Consider the following 23,381-nt stretch of genomic DNA (forward strand, 5'->3'; position numbering starts at 1 on the left):
GTTAGGACTATTTTTCTGTACACTTTTGGAGCTAGAATTAAAAGTTTTTTTCTTGAGTCAATTCAGTATTGAGATATTCTTCTGAGACTGAGACTCTGCAGCTTGGGATTTGACTGTTCTAAATTATTTTGCGTACCATCTGCAAGCTTTGTTACAGCACACCCTCCTCTTCTATGAGCTAGAAGACTGGTTGCTAAATAAATTGCTGTCTCTCCCCTGCCTCTTTTTCTTCTGTTGCAGAGAGCCTCTCCCTCTGTGAGCCAGAGACTTACCGCTACTTGAACCAGTCTGGCTGTGTGACTGATGAGAACCTGAACGATGTAGAGATGTTCAGTAAGGTCATGGTGAGTCCAGTCCTAACTCCTCCTGGACTTTTGGGCACAGTCTCATGGACTAAACATGCCGCATGGTTTAGATCTCACAGGCAGAATTGATTTGCCCTAAGCCAAAATTTCGTGTTCAAGAAGTCCAAAACTCAGCTAAAACAAGACTCAAAAAGTGGCTTTAGTGTACAGAAATGGGGGAATTTGGGAAACAGTCAATATGAATAATAATTTAGAATGATTGAGAATTTGGGGGAGCAGAACCCCACTCCAGAATGGTTCATGGGAGCCCCCTAGATAGCTTGATTCAGGAAACCTCAGATTGACCATTAGAAGGGGAAGAGTTTGGTCTGAAGGTACTGTTCTCCAGAAATATTCCAGTGAAGTTATATCACCTGGGCAATCACCTATTCTGAAATACCACAGAAATTTAACAGACGTCTGTTTATCAGAGGTTAAGGGATTAGCAGGATGAATGTGCAAATTCATGTTTTATTTGATAATGCTTATTGGCCTGAAGCCTTCAATAATGTAGGTGAAACCCGATAGGCAAGATGAGTAGAGTCAGCTTAGGATTTCAGTACCTGGTTAGGTGTGATTTAAGAGAGGGAAGCACCTGTACAGCAGAAGTTTCAATGGCAACATGGCATTTATTCTTCAGCTGAAGAGATGCTGGAGGAAAGAAGGGAACTAGAACTCCAGAGCCCTCCACTGACAGGGTGCATGCATAAAGACTTGGCCCTACCTCTCAAAGTCAATTTATGCCCCAAAAACCCTGGCTCACATGCAGGCATTAAGAGGGAATGTGCCATACTTCCTTATTATCTGATAATCTCTTTCCAACCATCTAACAGTTAATGCAGAAACCCTGGTTTTAAGTCTTGCTGCATAAATCTACTATACTAAGAATGAATTAAGGGGGTTATGTGGATCAGAGTAAATTAAGTATCTTACATGGATCCATCCTTCAGGGGAGAAAATAAGCGAGAATGTGGAAGCCATCCAGTAACATCTGTAACCTGTGCTGCCAGTGTTCAGGGCAGGATTTCCTCACTCAGGCACAAACCTGTTCTTCCTGTGACAGACCCTCAGTGATGCAGCAAAGTCCAACCTGAAGATGGGGACAATGCCCACCTGCCTTAGGTGGCAATAGGGTAAATGTAAGAGAGAATGTGAGACAGTAAAGATCATTGCAAATGTATAGCTCAGAGAGGTGCTGTGCCATCCCATTTCATTTGTATTCATGGTGAGTGTAATTCTGAGTTTTACATCTTACACACACTGGATCCCCCATTTTGAAAAAACCTCTGGTGGTTGCATTGTACTTGGCTGTACATACAGCTAACATTAGCTGTTTGTTTTTGCACAGACTGCCATGAAGGTGGTGGATTTCAGCACTGAAGAAATCAGAGACATCTTCAAACTTCTTTCTGGCACACTTCATTTGGGAAACGTTGAATTCATGACAGCCGGTGGGGCCCAGGTTACAACAAAAGCAGGTAAGTAGGACCCTAGCAACTTGGTAGACCATGCAAAGCCCCATAAGGCCCTCAATAAAGCCCTCCCCCTTTTCCTTTCTCCCTTTGTTAGGCTGGTCTGTAGTACCTTCACCAGCAGGTTCCCTGTTAACTCTACAGAAGCCTTGCCTCAGGATGCATGGCTCCCAGGTGCCAGTGGGATTTAGTTGGTCCGTGGCCCTATGATCCATCTGTCCTCCTGGGTATTCTCAGACTGTGTCCACAGACTCACAGTTTCTCTTTTGGATTGAAAGAGATGGAAAAAATAGGATCAGGATGGAGTTTGAGATAAAAGTGATCTGTTAAGAGACTTTCCCCCATCTTCATTTGAAGCACTTGCTAGTGTGCACTCTGTTACAATTATTTAATCTGAGCTGGTCTGCAAAGTGAGTCCCAAAACAGACAGAAGCAATAAAAATGTATTACAAGTGTTACAAGTTGTAAGTTAATTGCCTCTCTTCTTAACATTCAAGTTTAGCAATCCCATGCTCAGACTGCAGTACTGTGTTTTTACAAAAACATATCTTCTCATGCAGTGTTTTGCTGGTGCTGAGTCTTACACATGATTTTGCTCTTCCTGTTGTCAGCAGGAAGGCTGACTTACATGAGTACCTGACTGTGTTCTGTAATGGGTATATGAGCCTCAGACTGGGTATGTGAGCGTAGAGCTTTGGGTACGCCCAAGAGAATCAAGTAAGAGGGAGTGTGTTTTGGGCTGGAGTTCAGTCACCTGCTTTGTAGAAATCCCTGGGATTTCCTCACCACTCTGCAAAAATACCCTATGAGTGATGGGGATCCATGCAGGAGAAAAACGTGTGTCTTCCTTTTAGTGCTGAATGTTGCCAGTGACCTCCTGGGCTTAGACGCCTTTCAGCTTTCTGAAGTGCTGACACAGAGGTCCATGATTCTGCGTGGGGAAGAGATAAGCTCCCCTCTCACTGTGGAGCAGGTAAGTGTCCTAGTGTATGCTTCAACTTCTGCCACGTCTGCATTTCCAGGCCCTGAGTCTTCCTCCTGTGTCACCCATTCCAGCCTGGGGGCTCTTGTTTCTCAGGTATTTTGCCCTTATTGGTAGCTCAGGTCCCAGTGTCGACTCTGCTTTTCAGGCTTTCCAGGGAGTTCACCTGCTCAATACTGATTTTAAGTCACCTTCACTCACCAGGAGCTGGTCATACTTGTGTCATGAGAAGGTGCATCAGATGTTTTGTGGTAATTGCATGTGTGCATGCTTTAACCTGCAGAACTCCCAGGTTGCGCTGTGTTTACTGGAAAGCTGGCACACAATTCCCACAAAGCATCTGGCAGATGTTAGGCTGTTACCCCACAGCAGCTTCTTTCTGCATCCGTGCAACCACAAAGGAGGACTGAATAAACTGATAGGTAGCTCTTGTGGTGTTGCTGATCACTTGAGGGCACTCTTGGTGTTTTAGGTTCATGCGCAGATAACTGTAGAAAATCCTCTGTCATTAATAAAATGCAAGACACTGGAACACAGGGAGTACTAGGATGGAAAAGGCACCATGTTATAGCAAAATGAACATCTGTAATGGAAATCATGTGCTGGCAGAGACTGCAGAGGGTTATCAATCCAACGCCTACATTGGCAGAGAAGCCAGAGTTACTAGACTCTCTCTGATGGATGTCTGTCTAACTTTCCTTCAGATTTCCCATGGAAGGAATTTCACAGCATCTTTAAGTATCCTGCTTTAGCTGCAGTGGAGTCTGAAGTTGAAAAGATTTTCCTCATATTTTAGATTACCTTTGACATCCCAGCTGTCCACCTTACAAGCTTTGGCTTCTGTGAAGTTTTTCATGTGGTGTTCTCTTTTCTAAGCTAAACAATCTACTTCCTTCAGTGCTTCCTTGTAAGTAATTCTCTAAATCTCTTTGTCTTCTGTCTCTGTTTTTCCACATCTTTTAAGAAGTGGAGTGCCCTTAACTGGGCACTGTGTTCAAGCTGAAGTCTCAGCAGTGCTCATTATGGCAGAGTAGTTGCCTGTTTTCTTGCTGTGGACACACATGCTAATATATCACAAACTGAGCTTTGCCTTTAAGAAATGGTTTCCTTTTTCTGCATAGTCTGTGACCTTTCTTTGCAGTGAAATTGTGTGAAAAATATTTTCCAGCCTGTAGTCCGTGGTAGATATCCTCAATATCAAACACCACAGTTTTCTTCTCAGCTGTCTATTCTAAATGAGCCACATCTTTCTCTAGCAGTGTGTAAGGTTGGATAACAGATAATACCAGAGGTACTTCATGCAGTCCACAGCAATGGCACGCAGTTGTAGGATTGACTCCCTGAACAGAGCTTTCCCTAATGGTATAGCTGTCCCTGACATGTGTGTGTATTGGACCCCACACTCACTGCTTGGAGCCCAGTGAAGTCCCAAGGCCACAAGAAAATTGTGATAGCAAGTGGATGCTGCCATTTCGCTGTCTTCATTAGGTGAGCCTATCGCACTCAACACTGGGCCTGTAAAAGCTGCCCCTGCCCAAGCCCTAAGTGCTGCACCCACCTATTCCCACTTGTGGTGGGGTAGCACTGCTGGGGATTTCTCATTATGTGATGGGCTCGTTACCCGGCTGAGCTTTGGCATTTCAGTGGGCTGAATGGATGAACTGCCTAAAGGCAGGCAAAGCCGGGAGGATGAAAGGCGCCTTTGAGAATCTCATTTGAGCCATATTGTGGGGAAAGTGGCTTTGCTTACAGCTGGATGGGGAGGTCCTGTTCCTGGAAAATGTGTCCAACTTACTGCGTAGCCAGATACGCTACAGAGGCATGGCCTGGAGGGCATTCCGAGTCCCAGCCAATAAGGCACATCATCTGATGGAGAGAAGAAATAGCCAGAAAAGGCGTGTGTGTCCATGCTTTGAAATGTTCTCTTTAGTGGAGAAGGGAGGTTATTCTGTGTCAGCTCTGAGCTGCTGAAGAGGAAATAGTACCTAGGAAGAGAAAGGAGGAGAAAACAGTGTGGTTGGGTGAAAAGAAGGATCTGGCAGGCTGGGCCTCAGAAGTTTGTGAAACACTGGAAGGGATCAGAAACAGCTGGCCTGTGCCATTAGCAAAGAGCTCATGTTATTTAGGGTTGTAAAACTGAAGGGGTCTCGGGTGCATTTAGAAGGTCTGTCATTGCTGGTCTGGCCTACTGAAGGAATTGCCCTGCTGGTGTCAGAGGTGAGACAGGGGAAACAACCTGTAATCTATTTACGGAATTACAAGATTACAGCTTTCACCCTACTTGATTATTTCATGTACTGGCTCGCTCGCCCCTCAGCACTACATTCTCTGGAATTCTCTAGATGTCAACTTCTTTTCCCAGCTGGGAGTTTGCGGCTTGTCCAAGAGGGTTGGGCAAAATCTTGCCTGGGTTTATATTGTGCAGTTGCAGTTATCGGTCACAGGTACTAGCAGCCAAGGTCCTTGGGCATGCCCTGACATTTATCTCCATGTCTCTGATCTCCAGGATCTTTCCCCACTTCCAGCATCTTTCTTCCAGTCATGACATTTGCCATCTTCTCTCCTGGCTCCTTTTTCTGTCCTCTGAGATCATGTCTTCTTGTTAGGGACCCTTATTTTTGTCCTTCTCGTCTTTCCAGAACCCTAAACTCTGGTTTCCCCTTCTAAACAGTGTATGTGCAGAAGGACAGCACATGATCAGACTCTCAATTTGTGGTTTTGTCTCATGTCTCTGTATTAATTGGAGGATTTAAGGTGTGCCGCTTTTGTTTGTCCAAGTGTTATCAAAATATGCAACCAGCCCATTCCTTGCGCAGCTATCAGGTAGTAGGCTTTTGCTTGAGATACCAAAAGTTTCATTTTGGATGTTCATCCACACACTTAGATACACTCAATTATCTACTGCCTGTTAGTGATCTCAATTTAAGTTATTTTTCCCACGTGTGACACTTGGTTACGGTATCTAAACAGGATGTTGGGTCAACTGCAGCAAAGTTTCAACCCATGAACTTCTGGGGCATGTGTCCTGGCTGTTGGCCAGCCTAATTGGATTCCAGTAGGATAATGCTGTTTGCAGGAATATTTTGGAAAGGGAATTTTTGAGGGCGGCTTGGTGACAGAATATTCTATTAAATCTTGCCCTACCAGTTTTTTGAAAACTGAGCAGACACCCATTTGACAGCTCTGCTTGGAGTACTGAACCGAGATACCTTGCCTGTCATTGCAAATGTTGGCTCAGGTGATACAAATTACTCCTGTGGGCTTAGTTGTGAGGTATTTTGTCACCTTCCCTGTCCCAGCACTTGTTCCAAAAAATGTCACTGATTTTGTTACTTCCTTCACCCTCTCAAGTGCAGTTACCCAAAGATTATGGCTTGTCTGTGTGTGGCCTGGCTACTTGAAAACTTTTTTGTTACAAATACTTGTTAAAAATAAATACTGCACTGTACAAAGTCAGTACAGAGGCTGAGAAACCTGAAGAGGAGTGGAGGAACCTGAAGTCCCACAGAGATTTGTGTGGCCCTTATGCTTTCTGTTCTGTTTGTGACTCATTTTTTCTCTCTGTATTTACAGGCAGCTGACTCCAGGGACTCCCTTTCTATGGCACTCTATTCCCAGTGTTTTTCATGGCTCATTAGCAAGATTAATACAAAGATCAAAGGCAAGGAAAACTTTAAGTCTGTGGGCATCCTGGATATCTTTGGCTTCGAGAACTTTCAGGTCAGGATTTTGTTTTTTTGTGGGGTGGGTTGGTTTTGGAGATGTTGATGCATATTGGAAGAAACTTTGGTGGATTTGCATCCTGATAAGGATAGCATAGGGCATTCTGCAATCTCTACCCTGCCACTTTCCCCTGAAAGCAGAAAAATATATTTAGCTGTCCATTTCTGCCAGCCATATTCATACAGGCAGATGTTCAGGGTCTGGTTTGTGCTATAGACCCTAAGCAGATCTGCTGTGATGGATAATACTGAATTTTTGATTTGTATGTGAACCAGCTATCCAAATCCTGCGTGTACATTGTTTGTTTACATCTGTTTTGCATTGTGTGGAGAATCCACACAATGTGGTGCTTCTAACTCCAGCTGATGTGGGATGTATGTTGAACAGTCATAGAGTGGCTGCTCAGGTATTTCACAAAAGAGAAAGCCCTGTGACCTAACAGTTAGGGAATTTCTTTCTTTCTTCCAAGAAGAGAAAAATAATCGTCTTTAGCATGCTTTACTATGAATTAGGTTTACTGAATTAACCTTGCATGGGCTACAAAAGCTGTTCTCCTAGTGGACCTCTCCATACTGTCCTCCTCATATCCACCTGACACTGCTATGTTCTCTGGCTTTACTCCAAGCCTGGCACCTTCCCTTTTTCTGGTATAGATTCTTTTAGAGCTCAGGAACAGGAATGTAAAATTTTATAATTGTTTCTTCTTGCAGGTGAATCGTTTTGAGCAGTTTAACATCAACTATGCAAATGAGAAACTCCAGGAATATTTCAACAAACACATCTTCTCCTTGGAGCAGCTGGAGTACAACAGGTGACAGACAGTGGCAGCGGGGCCCCACTGCTTTCATTGGTAGTGGGAGGGAGGACATCACTTCTCTTGTGCTGCTCAGTCCTTACCACTTAAGCAGGAGAGACAGCTGGGCCTTAGTAGAACCCTAACCATGGATGTCTTGTTAAGCATTGTCCATGTGCTTTGCCAGCATAAGTCACTTGTCTCCAGGAAAAAGCATTCTCCATTGTAGTGTTTAGAAACTCAAGATTTCCTTCTGTCTCTCAGCTGAATGGAAAGTTCCTGGGCTTTAACCCGTTAGACTGTATGGTCACTGGGTGTGTTACTGACTTTGGTAATGATTTATCTATGGCAGTGGTGGTGTAATGCAGATGGAATCCTGGTGTGTAAAAAGGAAATTCCCTAAAGATAGACAATTAGAGATATCTGACACCTCTTTCTGTCCTAGAGATTCCTATACTGTGAAAAGGACTCTTTTCCTCAGTAAGATTTACATCAGGCTGAGCTTGGGGCCTTCTGCACAGCTTTTTCCTCTTCTGTGGGCATCATACTGGGTTGTATTTTGTGAAGTACCTGTGATGTTCTAGAGTATTTCTGCTTCTAGAGAAGGCTGCTAGTCAAATACTTCAGTTGTTGCTCTGAAACAGAAGCCTTTATGTTTGTGAATGAAGGAATTGAATAGGGTCAGTGAGGGCAAATGAGAGCAGCCTTGTAAAGGGAGACGGTTGAATAGGCAATTCATTAAATTCTAAAGATTACAAAATTGCAAGGCTATTTATGTGCTCACTTCTCAAGCCAATTCCACCATTGCAGGAATCTTGTATTAAAAATGCATCATTACAAATTATTCTTTCCTGGTGGTTGCACAGAAGTTTAACTTCTGTGGCTAAACTTTGGAAGGAATGAGAGCTTTCTTTATTGACTACATATCAAATATTTCTAAGGCAATGTACTTAAAGCTCATCTTTCACCATATAAGCTCTGCTCCCTCAAGCTTAGTAACTAGATTCATGTATCTCATCTTGATGCTTTGAACCTTAAAGTATGAAGCCTGGGCTTCATACTACATACTGAAGCATTTGGAGGCAACAGCTCCAGTGTCTTTGCAATGTTAGTCTCTACCTGAAAGGAGGAGGTATCGAAATGTCAGTAAGTAGCTTCACATATAGCCTCTAGTCTTCCTTGTATTCTTAAGAGTTATTCTAGGCTTCTCTGAATTCTGAAAACAGACATATCCTGTATTATGGGAGTATAAGAAGATGGTAAGGGGGGAAAACACATTCAGCAGATTTACAGAATGTCACGGGTGATTTTTAAAGCACATCATTGCACTACTGTACCTCCATCAGCTCCTATTCTGAAAGATGCAGGGCCACCCTGTAGGCTCCATGCATGACAGGCCAAAGCTTATCTGTGGCATCCTCTTCAAAACTCTCCCTGGAAACTCTCTCCGGTCTCTTCTCCTGGTGGGCCTGTGAACAGTGGTTCAGTCTTCTGGCAGAGGTGCCTCAGGCCTGCTTTCCTTATTGGTGGGTCAGCAGCTGACTCCTGAAGCTGTGTAACAAACTGTCCATCATTACCACTGTGTGGGATGATGCTTGTCACTCCAGAAAGAGCACAGTCTTAAAATTCATTGAAATTTGCTCAATGACTATAACAAAAGCATCAGTCTATGTCACTGGTATGGATAAGAAAGGTCGTCTCTTATTTCCATCTCCTTGTGTTAGCAGTGCATTGTGTCCCTTCTTCTTCTTCCTCAGCCATAAGCCATAGCAAAGCCTAATTCCTGCAAATCACCTTGAGTCCTGGGACAGCTGCCAGGTTCAGTTACTTCTGCTCTCCTACACCCCAGGACATTGGATCTTGCATTTCACAACTTTGTTCTGTTTGTTCTTGACTATCAGGGAAGGGATAAACTGGGAAGCCATTGACTGGATGGATAATGCAGAGTGCCTGGACCTTATTGAGAAGGTAAGCAAAACCTTCATGTGAATTTTTTATACACAATCTCCACTTATGATCTGCTTGCTGAATGCATAAACTGTCCAGAATTCTGCTTTCAGTTTGAGTTTTGCTGGGTATAACTCAAGGGTTATTGCTCAATGGTCTGTTCAGATCTCCACTTCTTGGCTTAGTGCTGTGTAGTTAAAGCTTTTGCTGACTGTAAAAGCTTGTCTCTTGTTTGGCTGTAGAAACTAGGTCTACTGGCTTTGGTGAATGAAGAGAGTCGATTCCCCAAAGGCACAGACAACACCCTTCTGGAAAAACTTCACAGCCAGCATATGGTAAGTAAGAAAATAACCTGGCAGGCAAATGATCAGTATGTTAGCCCCATCAGCATTTCAAAACCTAAAGTGAAGGCTTTGTTGATGTAAAATATGTGCTTTGTGCAGTAAATTTAAAATGCCTTAGGCCCGAACCTGAGAGTTTAATAAGGCTGCACTGAACAGCAGTAATATGTAAAGCAACCTGAGCATGGTCTCCTGTGCACACAGAGAAGAGGGAGTGTGCATTCCACAGGCTGCAGGCAGAGGAGGCTTGAATCTGCAGCATGGGATGGAGTCAGGTTCTGCTGGTCTGCGACGGGACACGAGGCAGCACCCCAGGCACAGGATGTGGCTGCACAGTGTGTGTGGGTTTCTCCTGCCAGCTGACTCACAGCAGTCTGCTCCAAAGCATGTCAAATCTGTCTCCTGGGGCTGGGGATGGCTTTTGCCTCATGACTTTTAATGAAAGCTCTCTTATTGTTCCTAATTAATTAAATTCTTTCATCCTCTGTCTTGTGTTCTGGACACAGTAGTGGAACGACTTTTTCATGCAGGTCAGAAAGCTATCCTGGGGACACAGAAACCCCACTGGGATCACTGTAGCAATCCCTTGCCATGTCTCTGGTACAGCCAACACTTTGTTCTAAATAGTAAATAGACTGAAAACAAAGCAAATTAAAGCATGGACTTATGGAATAATTAGCTACTTTAGTAAGTGCATTGTCAGCATATATGTTTTCTAGTCTTCTAATTCAGGCTTCATCCAAGCCTGAAAACATAGAAATCTGTATCCTTTATCTGATTTTTTTTTAATTGGCATAGATGCAGATATTCTCATTTTTTCGTATTTGCATTGTAACTCTGCTAGTAATAGTCATGACTTTAAATTAGAAGCAATAGCAATGACTTTTGGTTGGCTGCTTACAGCTTTGAGGAAACACTTTCTCTGGGCTTAAATCAAGGCCTTCAATTTAGTCCACTGTGGCTTTGTCTTGTATAACAGGTCAAGAAATGTGAGAATGCCTGATTTACCTTCTTTTTTTAAAAACTGTTGTTGGTATTTCTTAATATAGAGCTGATGAATATTTTTAATGTAACACTTGTTATGAATTTTCTTTCTCAACTGTCCCAAACTCTTCAATTTGTCTCCAAATGGAGATGTTTCAAAGCTCCTCTTTCTTTCTGCTGCTCGTTTCTGAATTTGTCTACATATTTTTTTCTCTTTTCTGAGATAAATAATCAGACCAGAATGCAGTTCCCTTGGTAAGAAGGTACCTGTGGTTTATTGTGCAGCAGCATGAGACTGCCAGTATTATTTTGCATTCCTTTATGCCCCACTACATTTTGGTTGCTATTTTTGGTGATTTCTGTGCATTGAGTAGCCTTTTCATTAAGCTGTTCATAGTGTCACCTCTGTCTGCTTTGAGGCAATAGCAGTTAATGTGGAACCCTAGGAAGCTTGCAAGGGATGGAGGAGGCTGAGTTATAAGAGCAGGGAGGAACAGTGGAGAGTGCTCTAGGACTTGCATTTGCTGAAGGCAAAAGCATTTTTTATACCAGTTAAAGTCTCTAGTGCTGGCTGGAAGAGCATTGGAAGACATCCAGCCAGCATTGCTGGGAAGCCTGACGAGAACAAGCCCTCTTCTCTGTATTTTCTGTGGAATGCTGTAGTCTTAAGGAGGAAAAGCCTGAAGGTGGGATTTAAGACAATATGACCTCTGAAACAACTGGAGAGAGGAGCAATAGGGAAGATAGCAGAAGGAACCAAAAGTGTTGTGAGCATGGGTGAAATAGAGGGGCTTGGTAGAGAGAGAGAGGAGAAAAGGATGCCAGTCCACATGAGAGATCCAGTAGCAGTCGTATTTGGAGTAGAAGACAGGGAAGTTTGTGGTTGGAAAAAGATGACTGTATGGGGGGAAGAGAAGAGCAATGAAATGGGATCAGTGTGAAAAGAAAAACACATGAAAAGATTTTCAGTAGCACTAACAAATTATCAGCATCAGAGGCTGTCACCAGCTAAATACCGCTAAAAGATCTTGAAGATGAAAGATGAATTACAAACAGCATCATGCAACATGTTTCTTAAAATTTTCTTGGTCTGAGGAGGTGGGGGATTGCATTAATTTTTAGAGAGTTTTGAAAGTTTGGTATTAAGTTTAGAAAGTTTTGTAGGAAACTGTAGGCCTATAGTTGTGATTTCACAATTGTGTAAATTCACAGAATGTAAATGGTCAGTTACCTCAATGACAGGAGGCCTACAGGTGAGACAGTCTCCTACAAGCACTGAGGTTTTCTGCTGACTCACAGGGCAAGGCTGGTCTGAGAGGGGCCTCATGAGACTGACTGTGTTGTAAAGTGAATATGAAAATGAAAAGCAGCATAGAGAAATGTAAAATGCTGCACCTGAAGGAAAACAGTCCTGATGTCACCTTTGAAATTATGGCCTCTGAACTGACTGTTGCTCCTCAGGAGTGAGATCCAGACAGAGGCTGTGATGGAGTTCCACAGAAATAACAGCACGGGGCTCAGCAGTAATAAAAATCCCCAAAAGAAGTAGTACAATCTCCCAGGAAACTAACAGTAAAAATAGAAAACATTGTTATGGAATTGTATAGTCTATAGATCACCTTCACTTTGAACCGTGTACACCATGGGGCCCCTCCACTCAAGGAGAGCTTCTGTCAGAACTGGTAAACAGCAGGACTGGGATAGCTTCAGTGCTACAGAAAACTGCATTGAAGGAACCTGCAGTGTGGAGACAAGGTGACTTGGGTGGGTGCGATGGGTGTAAAAGCCACACATGGCCTGTAGAAGATTAATGGCACTAATGGAAGCCAGGCTTAAATCCAAGCAGCTCTAGTTCCACATGTAGTTGGTTGAGAGCTGCCTGTGAAAGGACGCTCCAGATGCAAAAAGTCTGCATGGGTTCACTTGTGGAATGAGCAAGTATTTCAAAGAGAAATCCATTTGGGGTTACTAGTTAGGCAGGCCTCATAGAAAGAATTAGAGTTTGAGGGAATGTTAGGATGAAGGTATGATTTACTTGCTTTGTTTGTACTCTATCCTACCTAGCCAGTGCTAGAGGCAGAATACTGCTGGATGGATTGCTGGTCTAGAACAGCATGGCTGCTCTTAAGCAGTTAAAATGGTTTTCACAGAACAGAGAGAGGAGGGGGAAAATGAGAGAGGAAAAAGAGAAAGGAAAACTGAATATTGAATGTAGGGGAAGAGAGGTGCAAGGAAAGATGAAATATAAAGGAAGACAGGAAATTGGTATGTTATTTCCTTTGATGAAGAAAAGGTGTGGAGGTGTTATGCAAACATGCCATCTTCCCTGCATCCTGATCCTGTGTCCTGCACCACATGGTTTGTGTGGAGCTCAGTCTCCTCAGGTGTCAGACACACAAGAATTAACATTTCATCCATGGCATGCCTCCGCAGCCTTGATTCTGCAAGCCCTCGCTCACATGAGAAATGCCTTGAAGGGCTGGATATTTCCATCTTAAATTTGAGTAACATATTTGTAACGTAGCTGCACACAGCTGCAGCAGATGTGGTCGGGCTCTGCAAGAGCAAAGGTCCTTGCCCATCCCAGCCTTGTCATAGTCATGGCAGAGTTCCTGACTGACTTTGTATTCTTATACCAGCATTATAAGACAACTTCTTTTCTTTTATTTCAGAGCAACCCCTACTACGTGAAGCCTCGGGTGACAGACCATCAGTTTGGCATAAGACATTATGCAGGGGAGGTAGGTGTTCATGATGTGTTTGTGAGATGCTTGGTATATTCTGGACTTGAGGTCCTCAAGTCTAGATTCCAAAAACCAAGAATGTCTCTGAGCTGTGTGTTCCCACTCATTTAATGTCCCGTGCCAGAGCACAATGAGTGTGATGGACTTAAAATAGCATGTTGCCCTCCAGTACTATATTTTCCACCTTGGATGTTTGAGTTTCTCAGGTAACCTTTTGTTTGGGGGATAAACTCCTTACTTCTGTTATTCATGTTGTCTTTTCCTGGACATTCACAAACAAACAAAACTCAAAGGAAAAGTCCCAAGGAAAATTTCGCTTTTGAGGAGGAGGAAAGACTGAATACCTATTGCAAAAAGGAAAAAGTTCCTGAGCCTTCAAGGTTAAATTGCTTTTTGTTGTGAAGAGATATGAAGCAGATGAAGGTGTGTCAAGGGAGGACACCTGCACATTAAAGAAGGGCTAAGCTCCTCCCAGAATAATGTGCTGAGCACTTGTGGTTGGGAAGTTGGGGCACTGGGTGGCCATTCTCTTCACTCTCCTGAAGTGAATAGAGTACCTCACACCTTGCAGAGGATTTCCCCACAGACCCTCTCCTGCCAGGCAAATCTTTGCAGCTGTTTCACTTGGCTCTTGATTTTAGCTTTTTTTTTTTTTTGTTTGTTTTGCTTTTGGGGTTTTTTTTGTGTGTGTTTTTTAATTGATGGCTAAAAGCCACTTTCTTGCCAGTAACTGCAGAGCTCTATAGCTCTTTGACCCCAGAAATTCAGATTTTGGCACATGCCTTGCAGTGTTCCTGTGTAGCTCTGCAGGAGGCCTTGTACACTGGCATGTAAATGTGGAAGGACTTAATGATCTGTAGTGGCTGTGTCTGTGTTGCAGGTGCTGTATGATGTGAGAGGCTTTCTGGAGAAGAACAGAGACACCTTTCGTGATGACATTTTAAACATGCTGAAAGACAGCAGGTATGCTTGTCAGGAGGCCACATCTTTTGGGCAGAGCTAATTACATTCATGTAATAAACCAGACCAAGGAAAGCAGTTGCTTTTGCCAGAGCATCAGGCATCATTCTTAATCATTCTTCTCTTTGTGCTGAAGTGTCCTGATGGAAGAAAGGAGAGCTGGAGAAGTCAGATGAGGCACAGATTTAATCAGGACTCATGTTGTCCCAGTTTTAAAAAGAGCTTTAACAGCATGACAGACGTCCCTCTAGGCAATTTGCTTTTTTCCCTTTCCTATTCCCCTTCCCTTCCCCCTTTCCATTTCCTTCTCCTTCTTACCTCCCTATACCTGCAATGGCAAAGTTTTCCCTGAATGAGTCAATGCTCTTTGCTATGCTGTCAATTGCCAGCTTTTGTACAGATGCTGCTTGTTTTCCAGCCTGCTTGTTAGTGGAAATCATCTGTCCTTATCCTGAGCTAGACTGAGCTGTTGCTGTGGGACTGGGCATGGACTCTAATGTTATATCCCAGAGCTGCAACCTGATCTTAGAGAAATGAGCTAATTTTGATCTTGAGCAAGATCTGGGAAACAGAAGCAGGGCCTAATAGGAGGGCCCTATCCTACAGAGGATCCTACAAGTCTTTGAGCAGCAACTCTACCATGTGCCTCTTACCACAGTCCGTGTATTGCCTCTGGGCTCCAGCCTGATGAGACTGTTTCAGAACTGCATCTTCTCTGAAGCTGCTGCAGAGTGTGCACTGAGAAGCTTGAAACAACCTGAGGGAGCTGAGACTATGAGATGCTCAAAGTTGTCTTACTTGGACAGTAGCATCTGGGGAACATTTCACATGAGGCTTGAGGCCAGAATTGTGGTTGTTATTGTCCAGCATAATAGAAGGACTCAGGCTTCTTCTATGTGCCAGAAGGGAAGTTGGGCCAGAAGCAGCCATAACAATAAACTGGTACAAGCAGCTCTGAAGAACTTTGTGCAACTTTGTAAGAACCAGCACCAATGTCTCAGGAGTGGCAAAATGGTGGAAGGTTCCCTAGAACTGGAGGACTAGATACATGGAGGGTAGCTCTAGAACTCCTCTGGCTGCAGAAGAGCTGGACTTCCAATTTTGTGATCATATCATGGGGGCTGATCATGATTTGGGAGGCACGGCAGCACCAGTCCAGCTGGCATACCTTCAAGGTAGTTTTGCCTGGGGGCATATGCTTGCTCTAGGGAGGTGTCCCTTGAGCATCCCCTCCTTGCTCAAGGGAGGTGTTCTAGCCAGTGCAGAAGGGAGATTTTCCTTTGTGTAATATCCTACTTGAAAGTGTGGGAGGAGACGTCTGGCTTTGCAGCTGAGTGCATACAGGGCAGCCTACGGGATCTGGGCAGCCACGTGGGAAGTATTAATTTCCTCACTGAAGTGTCAGCTGAACTGCTTCCTCTGGCACAACAGGTGTAAAAATGACGTGTTTCACAACAGGACAGGGCAGTAACTGACAATAAGAACCATCTTCTCACAGGTGGTAGGTGTCTTGCATCTTCTTTAATTCTTTTCTTCTCCCTTAGGCTGGACTTTATCTATGACCTTTTTGAAAGAGTCTGCAGTCGTTGCAGTGAAGAGACACTGAAGATGGGCACCCAGAGGCGCAGACCGACTGTCAGTTCCCAGTTCAGGGTATGATGTTTTCCAAGAGAGCAGCAGGCTTCTGGGGAGGAGCAGATGGGTAAAGCAAGGCCTGCAGCCAAGAGGAGTCATTCATCCTTGTTTTGTGTCCAGCACTGAAAATGTGCAGGAATGTTGCAGTGCTAAAAAAAGACAGTGCCACTGCCCCAAGGATTTCTGTCTGGTATAAAATGTGAGATGATAAGACAGAGCAGAGTGGCAGAGGAAAAGAGTACTTTGCTAAATATATTAAGTTCTTGAGGTTCTTTGATCTTTCATATTGGTTTGATGTTTCAGCTAAGTGTATGTGTCCTTTTAAGCCACATTTTTACAGGTATAGTGACAATTCCAATAAAACCTTATTAGGAGGACCTTGCAAGTATTAATTTCACACACTTGGATTGTCTGCAGACCTTCTGTTCATTTCACTGTTTTGTTTTCCTGTATTTAAAGTTTGAGAAACTTGTAAAACTAACTCCCAAAAGCTATACAGCTCCTCCCAAGAATAAGGATGGCCATAGAAATAGTCTTAAGAGCAGACTGTGTGGGTATGTTTTGGACAGGAAGGAATCTCATGGGTTAATGAAATTTTGGTAGGCAGAGTCAAAGGGAATTAGGAATGGGAGGGCTGCATGAAGACCTTATTGCATCAAATGTAGCCCTTTCCCTTCTGTAGTGACTGATCCTTTGGGTCTCTCTTGCTGGTCTTTAGGATTCTCTCCATTCCTTGATGGCCACACTTAGTACTTCCAACCCATTTTTCATCCGCTGCATCAAACCAAATACAGAAAAGGTAAGTCTGTCCCCAGCCATATGTGTGCATGTGACACAGGCCTGCATGGGCATGCCCTTGCACAAATGCCTAGCAGGTGCCTCAAACTGAGGGTAAGAGCAGTTCCTCCCACCTTCCCTTTTTTATTCTAGATATTTTACAGTTGTGAAAAAACACTCTCGTCCTGGTAATTAGATGGAAAGACTGCATTTTGAATATGAGATTATTTAGCCATTCCCACCTCTTTCAGTGCTTATGAAGCCTGGAGGATTAACCAGGCTTGTGCAGAGTTCAGAGCTGTGCTAGAAGAAGCAATCACTCCTGTTTATAGTGCCTGTAGAGAAATCTGTTCTGGAATGAAGTGAGTGCAGTAGGCACTGTCTCCTGCAGATCCCTGGCTCTGAGGCAGTGGAGGTGGACGCATCATGAGCAAGTCACGGTGCTTAGGGACAGGCTAGCTCTCGCTTGTACTGTGAGCTGTGACAGGACGACATGCTGCTAACTAGATCTGAACTGATCCTTTTCTTTGCGTGTTTTGAGACCATGAATGATATGGCAGAGGATTGGCTGCTTAGGGGATTTATGCCAGAAAAGAATTCTGTAGTTTGTCTCCAGTTTAACTGAAAAGAGAGACTACAAAGAGAAGTGAGTCAGGGTTATGCACTCTGTATGTGTTCAGACATTGTATCTTTGCTTTCCTACCATAGTCCAACTGTGAGCGCAGTCTGCAAACTCTTTTCCTTCTTCCAGAATCAGCCCAGTTCCCTTTTTTCCCTTATTCTGCACTGTGCAGTGCTGTGAGGTTGCTTTCCCCTTGACCCAAACTTCCCCTTTTTTACCTGGCATACCCAAATAGGCAGGGTTGGCTTTTTACAGCAGAACAGATACACAGCCTGTGACTGCCTCACTTACTTGCGTTTGACTGTGGATCACTGTTTAGGCGCCGAACCTCTTTAATCCAGATGTGGTGCTAAACCAGCTCCGGTACTCAGGGATGCTGGAGACAGTGAAGGTTCGGAGAGCGGGTTTCCCTGTACGGCGCCTTTTCCAGGACTTTCTCAGCAGGTAATTGCTGTCATTGTATTGTATGCTGGAACAGCCCCAAAGTATAGAATTCTACATGACTGTTTCCTCTTTAACTGCTTCTTCTGGTATGGATCATCTGCAGGATGGTTTTCTAACCATGGCCTTAATGCTCATATCAAAGACTGATCTGGGAGGCCTTTTGGAGTCTTGCCTTTAGGCTAAAAGTCAGAATGGAAAAATAGCCAGATGGTCTTTGGGCTTTTTTCCTTTGTCCATTTTTTTTTCCTTGGTAGCTTTGCCACAAATTTGCTAGTGTGATGCTGTGAAACCCAGCTGGTCATAATATGTACAATGAAAATACCATGCTTAAAACCTTTAGGCAGCTGAAGAAAATTCTAATGGACAGTATGGTTGATGATTAATATTGGAAGGAGTGATTATTTCTTTTAATGAGCTACATCAAAAGGATTTTTTTGAAGTTTAAGGCTAGAAGGGACACTGAACATTGCTTCCTTTGTCTCTTGGAGCACTAAATTCCACCCCTACACTGAACAAAATAACTTGTGTCTGATGAAAGCACATGTTTCAAAAAGACAGTTGTTCTTTACTGAAAAATTCTGTTGAGTTTGTGTTCTTTTTACTGGGATTGCAAAATAATTGCCAGTGTGGTAGGAACAGATAAAGGTTGGGGGATGGAAATTTCCAAATTGGAAGGCAAACATGAAGAAGAAAGGTCCCAGAGGAAAAAGGACTAATGAGAGGAGAATAATTAGAGTTAAAAGATTGGGAAGAGAGAGGAAAGGGGGCAGTTACTGTCATCTGTAATCTGATGAGATTCTGTTTTGTTCTTAGGTACAAGATGCTTGTGAAGGGGACAAGCCTCTCAAACAACAGCAAAGCTGTATGTGCAGGTTTTCTTCAGACCTATGACAGCAGCAAGAAAGAATGGCAGTTGGGTAAAACCAAGGTACTTCATCAGTGTGGGGAAGGGTATGGCTTTGCTTCAGCTGCAAGGGGCCATGATTGCATCTGGTCAGATTGCAAGGCAGTGCAGTCACGACCCTTTCAATCCACTGGCCTATGCCACTGACCTGCAGCATCTCAAATATTTCCCATATTATGTACCTAGAGACGTAGCAGGGTTTTTTTTTATTTTATCTAAACTCCTAATTGACCAAGCCAGCTTGATTTTGTTATGTCTGATGCAATTTAAAGATTCAAGGGGAACAAGCATGGCTCTCATTTTATGTAATTGTGATGTGTGCCATTAACTCTTGCTTCTTGTGCCAGGTATTTCACTCTGCTTGACTAACTGAAATTCTTGCCTGAGGCAGTGAGCTGAATCTTGGTATATATCTAAGCTGTGAATAGCTACATCACCAGATGTATGACAGCTTTCTATTGGGGAAGCTCAGATGATGCTCTTGCAGCTAGCCCAGATGCTAGCATGCATTTTCTATGAAGAGGTATCCAAATGCTTCTGCCCATTTGTGTAATTCAGAGCTTGCTTCTGTTTTGGTGAATGTTTAACACTTCTCTCTTGCCTGGAATAGTCTGGATTTTCATGCAGAAAGAGATGTGAGCGTTTTGAGGCATTTTGCTATAGAAATCTGGGAGTGTGAAGCTGTCTCTATCACAACTTTCCACATACTCCAGTAAATTCTTCAAAGAATATTCCAAGATGGATGGTGTCCAATGCAGGCAGCATTTCTCAATAGTGGCTATGCAGCCCATATCTAGAGCAGATGGTAGCACATCAAAGCAACTTCTTGCATTTTTTTGCCCTTAAGCCTTTAGAAAAGTACTTCAGAATATTTCCAGTGCCACAATGAAACCAGAAGTGATTCTAGAGAACATGCACATTTAATTTGTCCAGGAGATCAGATAATGACATTTGTTGCTTTGTTGCTCAATAAGTGCATAGACTATAATATTTATTAGAGGAAGATCTCTCTGTTCTCTTCCTAGAGGACTGGTGGTAGTCCAGTTAATAGTCTGGGCTATGAGCTCTATGTGGCAATCAAGGAAACCACTGGCCATTGTTGTGGGAAGGACATGTATTAATCTGGAGTTTGGTTGTTTGGGTTTTGTTTTTTTTTCCATGCCTCCACCGATGTTCCAGAAAGAAGATTTTATCACTTAGCTGTATTTCTGGTCTGTGATTAAAGTGTTCCTCATCTTTGATTTTGGAATCACGAGTCTCCTCACTGGTGCCTGCAAACCAGGAAGCATTTTGGTGATTCCTGTCCTTGGATAATCCACATTGCTTGGGTGACTGCCAGTCTCCCAGCATTTCAGTGTTAAAGCCTATGAGGAGAGTGTGTGTTGCAGAGCTGTCTAGAAAGCTTAGAAAATGGTAGTTAGAGCTGGTAAACACAGAGTTTGAACTTTCTTCTTAGCATGACAAGAGATAGAAGATTGCTGTGCTACAGTAAGGGCAGCAGGATGGAGGACCAAACTTACATGCACATACTCACCTTTTAGAGTACAAAAGGTTATAAGCTATACATCTGGAGTCCAGAGCCTACAGTAGACTAACAACAAGCAGGAAATCTAGGATGCTTTGAGCCCCTGGAAGCTAGAGATCTCTTTTCTCTTCAGTCCCCATTATGCATCATGAAGGACTGAGTCCATCTGTCTGTTTTCACTCACTCCTTGACCTGCACAAATTATTTGGAAAAAACCAATATGGGTGGTAATTGTGGCAAAGAAGATGTGTGTGTGTTTTGTCAAAACTCTGGATATATACCAATGTATTTATTTTTTAATGATTATGTCCTGTAAACTAAAACTTGACTGGAGAGCTGTATGTGTCATGTTGGTACACTGCAGTCTCTCTGCTTTGGCGCTGGCTGCTGTGAGTCTGGATATTGTGGAAAGAAAGAAATTATTAAGAGAGGCAATCTTTGTATTCCTGATGCCTGAGAAGCAAAATTCACTGGAGCTGGAAAGCAGTTCAGCCATCTTGTTTGGTTGTAGAAGTTACTTTCTATTGGGCATGGTTTGTGTTAGAGATGTGTGTCCTGGTGGAGGGGAGTAGTTCTATTTATTGAAAGAGTGGATCATTCCAAGGCTGTCCTGGCATGTTCCACACTTGCTGCCATGCTGAATGGCTGGCCAGCCCCTGGCTGCTCCAAGGTGCTGTCATTCCAAGGTGTATTACCCTGCCATTTCATTCTTCAGATGAGTTGCTTGGCATTCTTTCCCATGCAAAGCCATTTCATTCCTCCCTTGGAGACTACTTTGCAACTCAGCTTTGTGACAGTGCCTCCAGAAAGCCTGTCCCTAGGAAAGCAGCTGCCCAGGTGAGGCCTTGTAGAGCAGTGGTGCTTCCTGGTAGTACCTTCCCTGCCGTCTGGATCCAGCTGTGAGGATCCAGCTGTTGTGCCTTGGATTACAGACTGCTTTGTCTGCATTCATGTTTCAGCTGGTGCTAGCTAACATAGGCCTGGAATACTTGGGTTGATGGAGAAAAGAGCTTTAATTTTTCCAGATTCTTTCAGATAAAGGTGAAGTGAAGCTACCAGCCAAGTGGAACAGAGCATAGGTCATTGTCCTGAAAAGGAAGTCCCTTGCATGGCCTTACTGCCACTTTTGCTGCTACAGGTGCAGCTCTGGGTACTCAGGTTGGTATTCCCAGAATTAATCTTGGCTTAGTCAGGAGTAGCTACTGAAAAAGGTGTGACAAGCCCATGGGGATGTAACCTAGGAAGAAGTATAAGGGGTGGGTGAAGAGCAAGGCTTATAGAAGGGGGAATACTTCCTGCTAAATGAATGGAAGGATAATTATATCCCTAGCAATTGTTCGAAGGAGGAAGGAAAAGACTCTGTGAATTAGTGCAGGGGATTGTGAAGCTTGGGAAAGGAAATGGAGGAGGAAGGGCAGGATGATCTTTGTGTTTTTCATTAAGAATAGAGCAGCTGCTCTGCTGTCAATTGTCAAATTAATGTTTATAAGAGGTATTAATGTATGCAATGCAGGTTTTATATGGTGGTGTGGCAGAGTTGAGGGCTTGGATGCACATAAGCAGTGTGATGATGAAAGAGATTGGGTTAAGGTGCCTTTGCCTTCACTGGGGATGTGCTGGGATGGGGCAGCAGCTTCCACATGACCCTTTCTTCATTGCACCTGGGCCTTCTGCCATACTTGCCCATACCCACAACACAGATTTCCTACAGTGGTTTAACACAGTAACGTTTGCTGTTTGAAGGCATTCATTTCCACATTTCAACCTGCTGTTTTGCAGGGCCTGTTTGAAGGAGGAGGTTGCTGTACACAGTTTGGCATCCAGGTCACAGTGACCCACTTCCTGCTTTCCCAGTGTTGTCCCCAAGAACCATATGATCCCACTTATGTACACATGGGTGCCCAAGCAGTTACATTTGTGTCTGCTGTTCTCTGTGACACATTAACATGTTCACTGTCCCACTGATGGTGCATGCAGGCTTTGAGGTTATGAGAGGAACACTGTGGTGATGCACAGTGGTTTAAAACCTGGCCAGTGTCTAGTATGAGCACATCATGATAGATGTAACCTTGTATGTTTTGTTCAATCATTCTTTTCTCACATGAAAACCACCTTATGTTTTCAAAAAATGACTATGAATAATGAAAAAGAAACAGCCTTTTCCAGTTTATTTCTGTAAGGCATCAAAAATACTTCTGGACTTGAAATGCGTGTTATTCTTTCTTGTCATCTAGTGGAGTGTAAAAAAACTCCAAACTTTCAAAAGCATATATAGATCCTATAGGATTAGGGTTGGGTCTCATGGATCTCTGCATGCCCTGAAGTTCCTCCCCCACCCCAAACTGGCCTGGCTCAGCAAAGACTGTGCTTGCTGCAGGGAAATACTGATGGCCTGAGTATTTTTTGCAATTTGATGAAGATAATGGACCGAGACTGTGTTTTGCTGGTTGCATTCTTGAAATGGGTGACTGCTACTTGGTTCTGGAATGTAATGGAAAGAGCAATCCCTGCCTCAAAGTAATCTTTAAAAGATTGTTGAGTTGACAGAGGGAGTGGATGTACAACTTGCAGGGAAGGATGCCAGCTTCATGGTTGGCAGTACCTTGATAATGAAGCTTCTTTTCAGGCTACCCGTGGTTATTTATTCATTACAAACCAGCTCATTTCTTAATGGAAGCTGCTCTCCAGGAGAAATTCAAGTCCAGGATAGCAACTGGCTCTGGGTCCTAACTCAGGGAGAGGTGTCAGTACACAGTGGTAATTGCAGGGGGAAGGAAGAGCCTTAAGGGATGAGGCTGAATGCAGTGATGGAGGGGAAGGTATAAAGAGACATAGAGGGGAGATAAGTGGGAAAGAGGGGAATTTGTGCAGAGCACTGGACTAAATGACTGTTCGAATCTTTGGCCTCTCAGCACAACCACATGAATCCAGTACATTTTTAAGGAGTTTCTATTGATTAATGTGATTCTGAGTTCTACGGATTGATGAATATCAGCTCACTTCCTGTGTGCATGACAGTGCTTTAACAAGTGGGGCTGCACTTCCCTAGTGTAGCTTGTTCTGCTGCTGGCCCTGGCAGGGATTTATCCAATGCCAGGCAGCAGGTCACACGAGCATGGCCATATGGCACTTGCTGCTGTGACTGCAGCTTGTATGGACATGTCTGACCAGCTTATTCTGGTCT

General features: G+C 43.6%; 1 protein-coding gene across 3 annotated transcripts in view; it reads left to right on the plus strand.

Annotated features, from left to right (window-relative positions):
* The window catches only part of LOC119702966 (unconventional myosin-X-like), an 89,830-nt gene that overhangs the window by 31,417 nt on the left and 35,032 nt on the right, over nt 1-23,381 (plus strand). For all 3 annotated transcript variants that reach the window (XM_038141786.1, XM_038141789.1, XM_038141787.1), the window contains 13 exons: nt 241-344; nt 1,693-1,822; nt 2,671-2,789; nt 6,372-6,518; nt 7,232-7,332; nt 9,216-9,282; nt 9,504-9,596; nt 13,259-13,327; nt 14,211-14,293; nt 15,835-15,943; nt 16,644-16,724; nt 17,644-17,768; nt 18,582-18,696. In XM_038141786.1, coding sequence (XP_037997714.1) covers nt 241-344; nt 1,693-1,822; nt 2,671-2,789; nt 6,372-6,518; nt 7,232-7,332; nt 9,216-9,282; nt 9,504-9,596; nt 13,259-13,327; nt 14,211-14,293; nt 15,835-15,943; nt 16,644-16,724; nt 17,644-17,768; nt 18,582-18,696 — 1,343 coding nt within the window. The remainder of the gene's footprint in view (nt 1-240; nt 345-1,692; nt 1,823-2,670; nt 2,790-6,371; nt 6,519-7,231; nt 7,333-9,215; nt 9,283-9,503; nt 9,597-13,258; nt 13,328-14,210; nt 14,294-15,834; nt 15,944-16,643; nt 16,725-17,643; nt 17,769-18,581; nt 18,697-23,381) is intronic.

This window comes from Motacilla alba, chromosome 7 (assembly GCF_015832195.1).
Source record: "Motacilla alba alba isolate MOTALB_02 chromosome 7, Motacilla_alba_V1.0_pri, whole genome shotgun sequence".
Classification (NCBI taxonomy): Eukaryota; Metazoa; Chordata; class Aves; order Passeriformes; family Motacillidae; genus Motacilla; species Motacilla alba.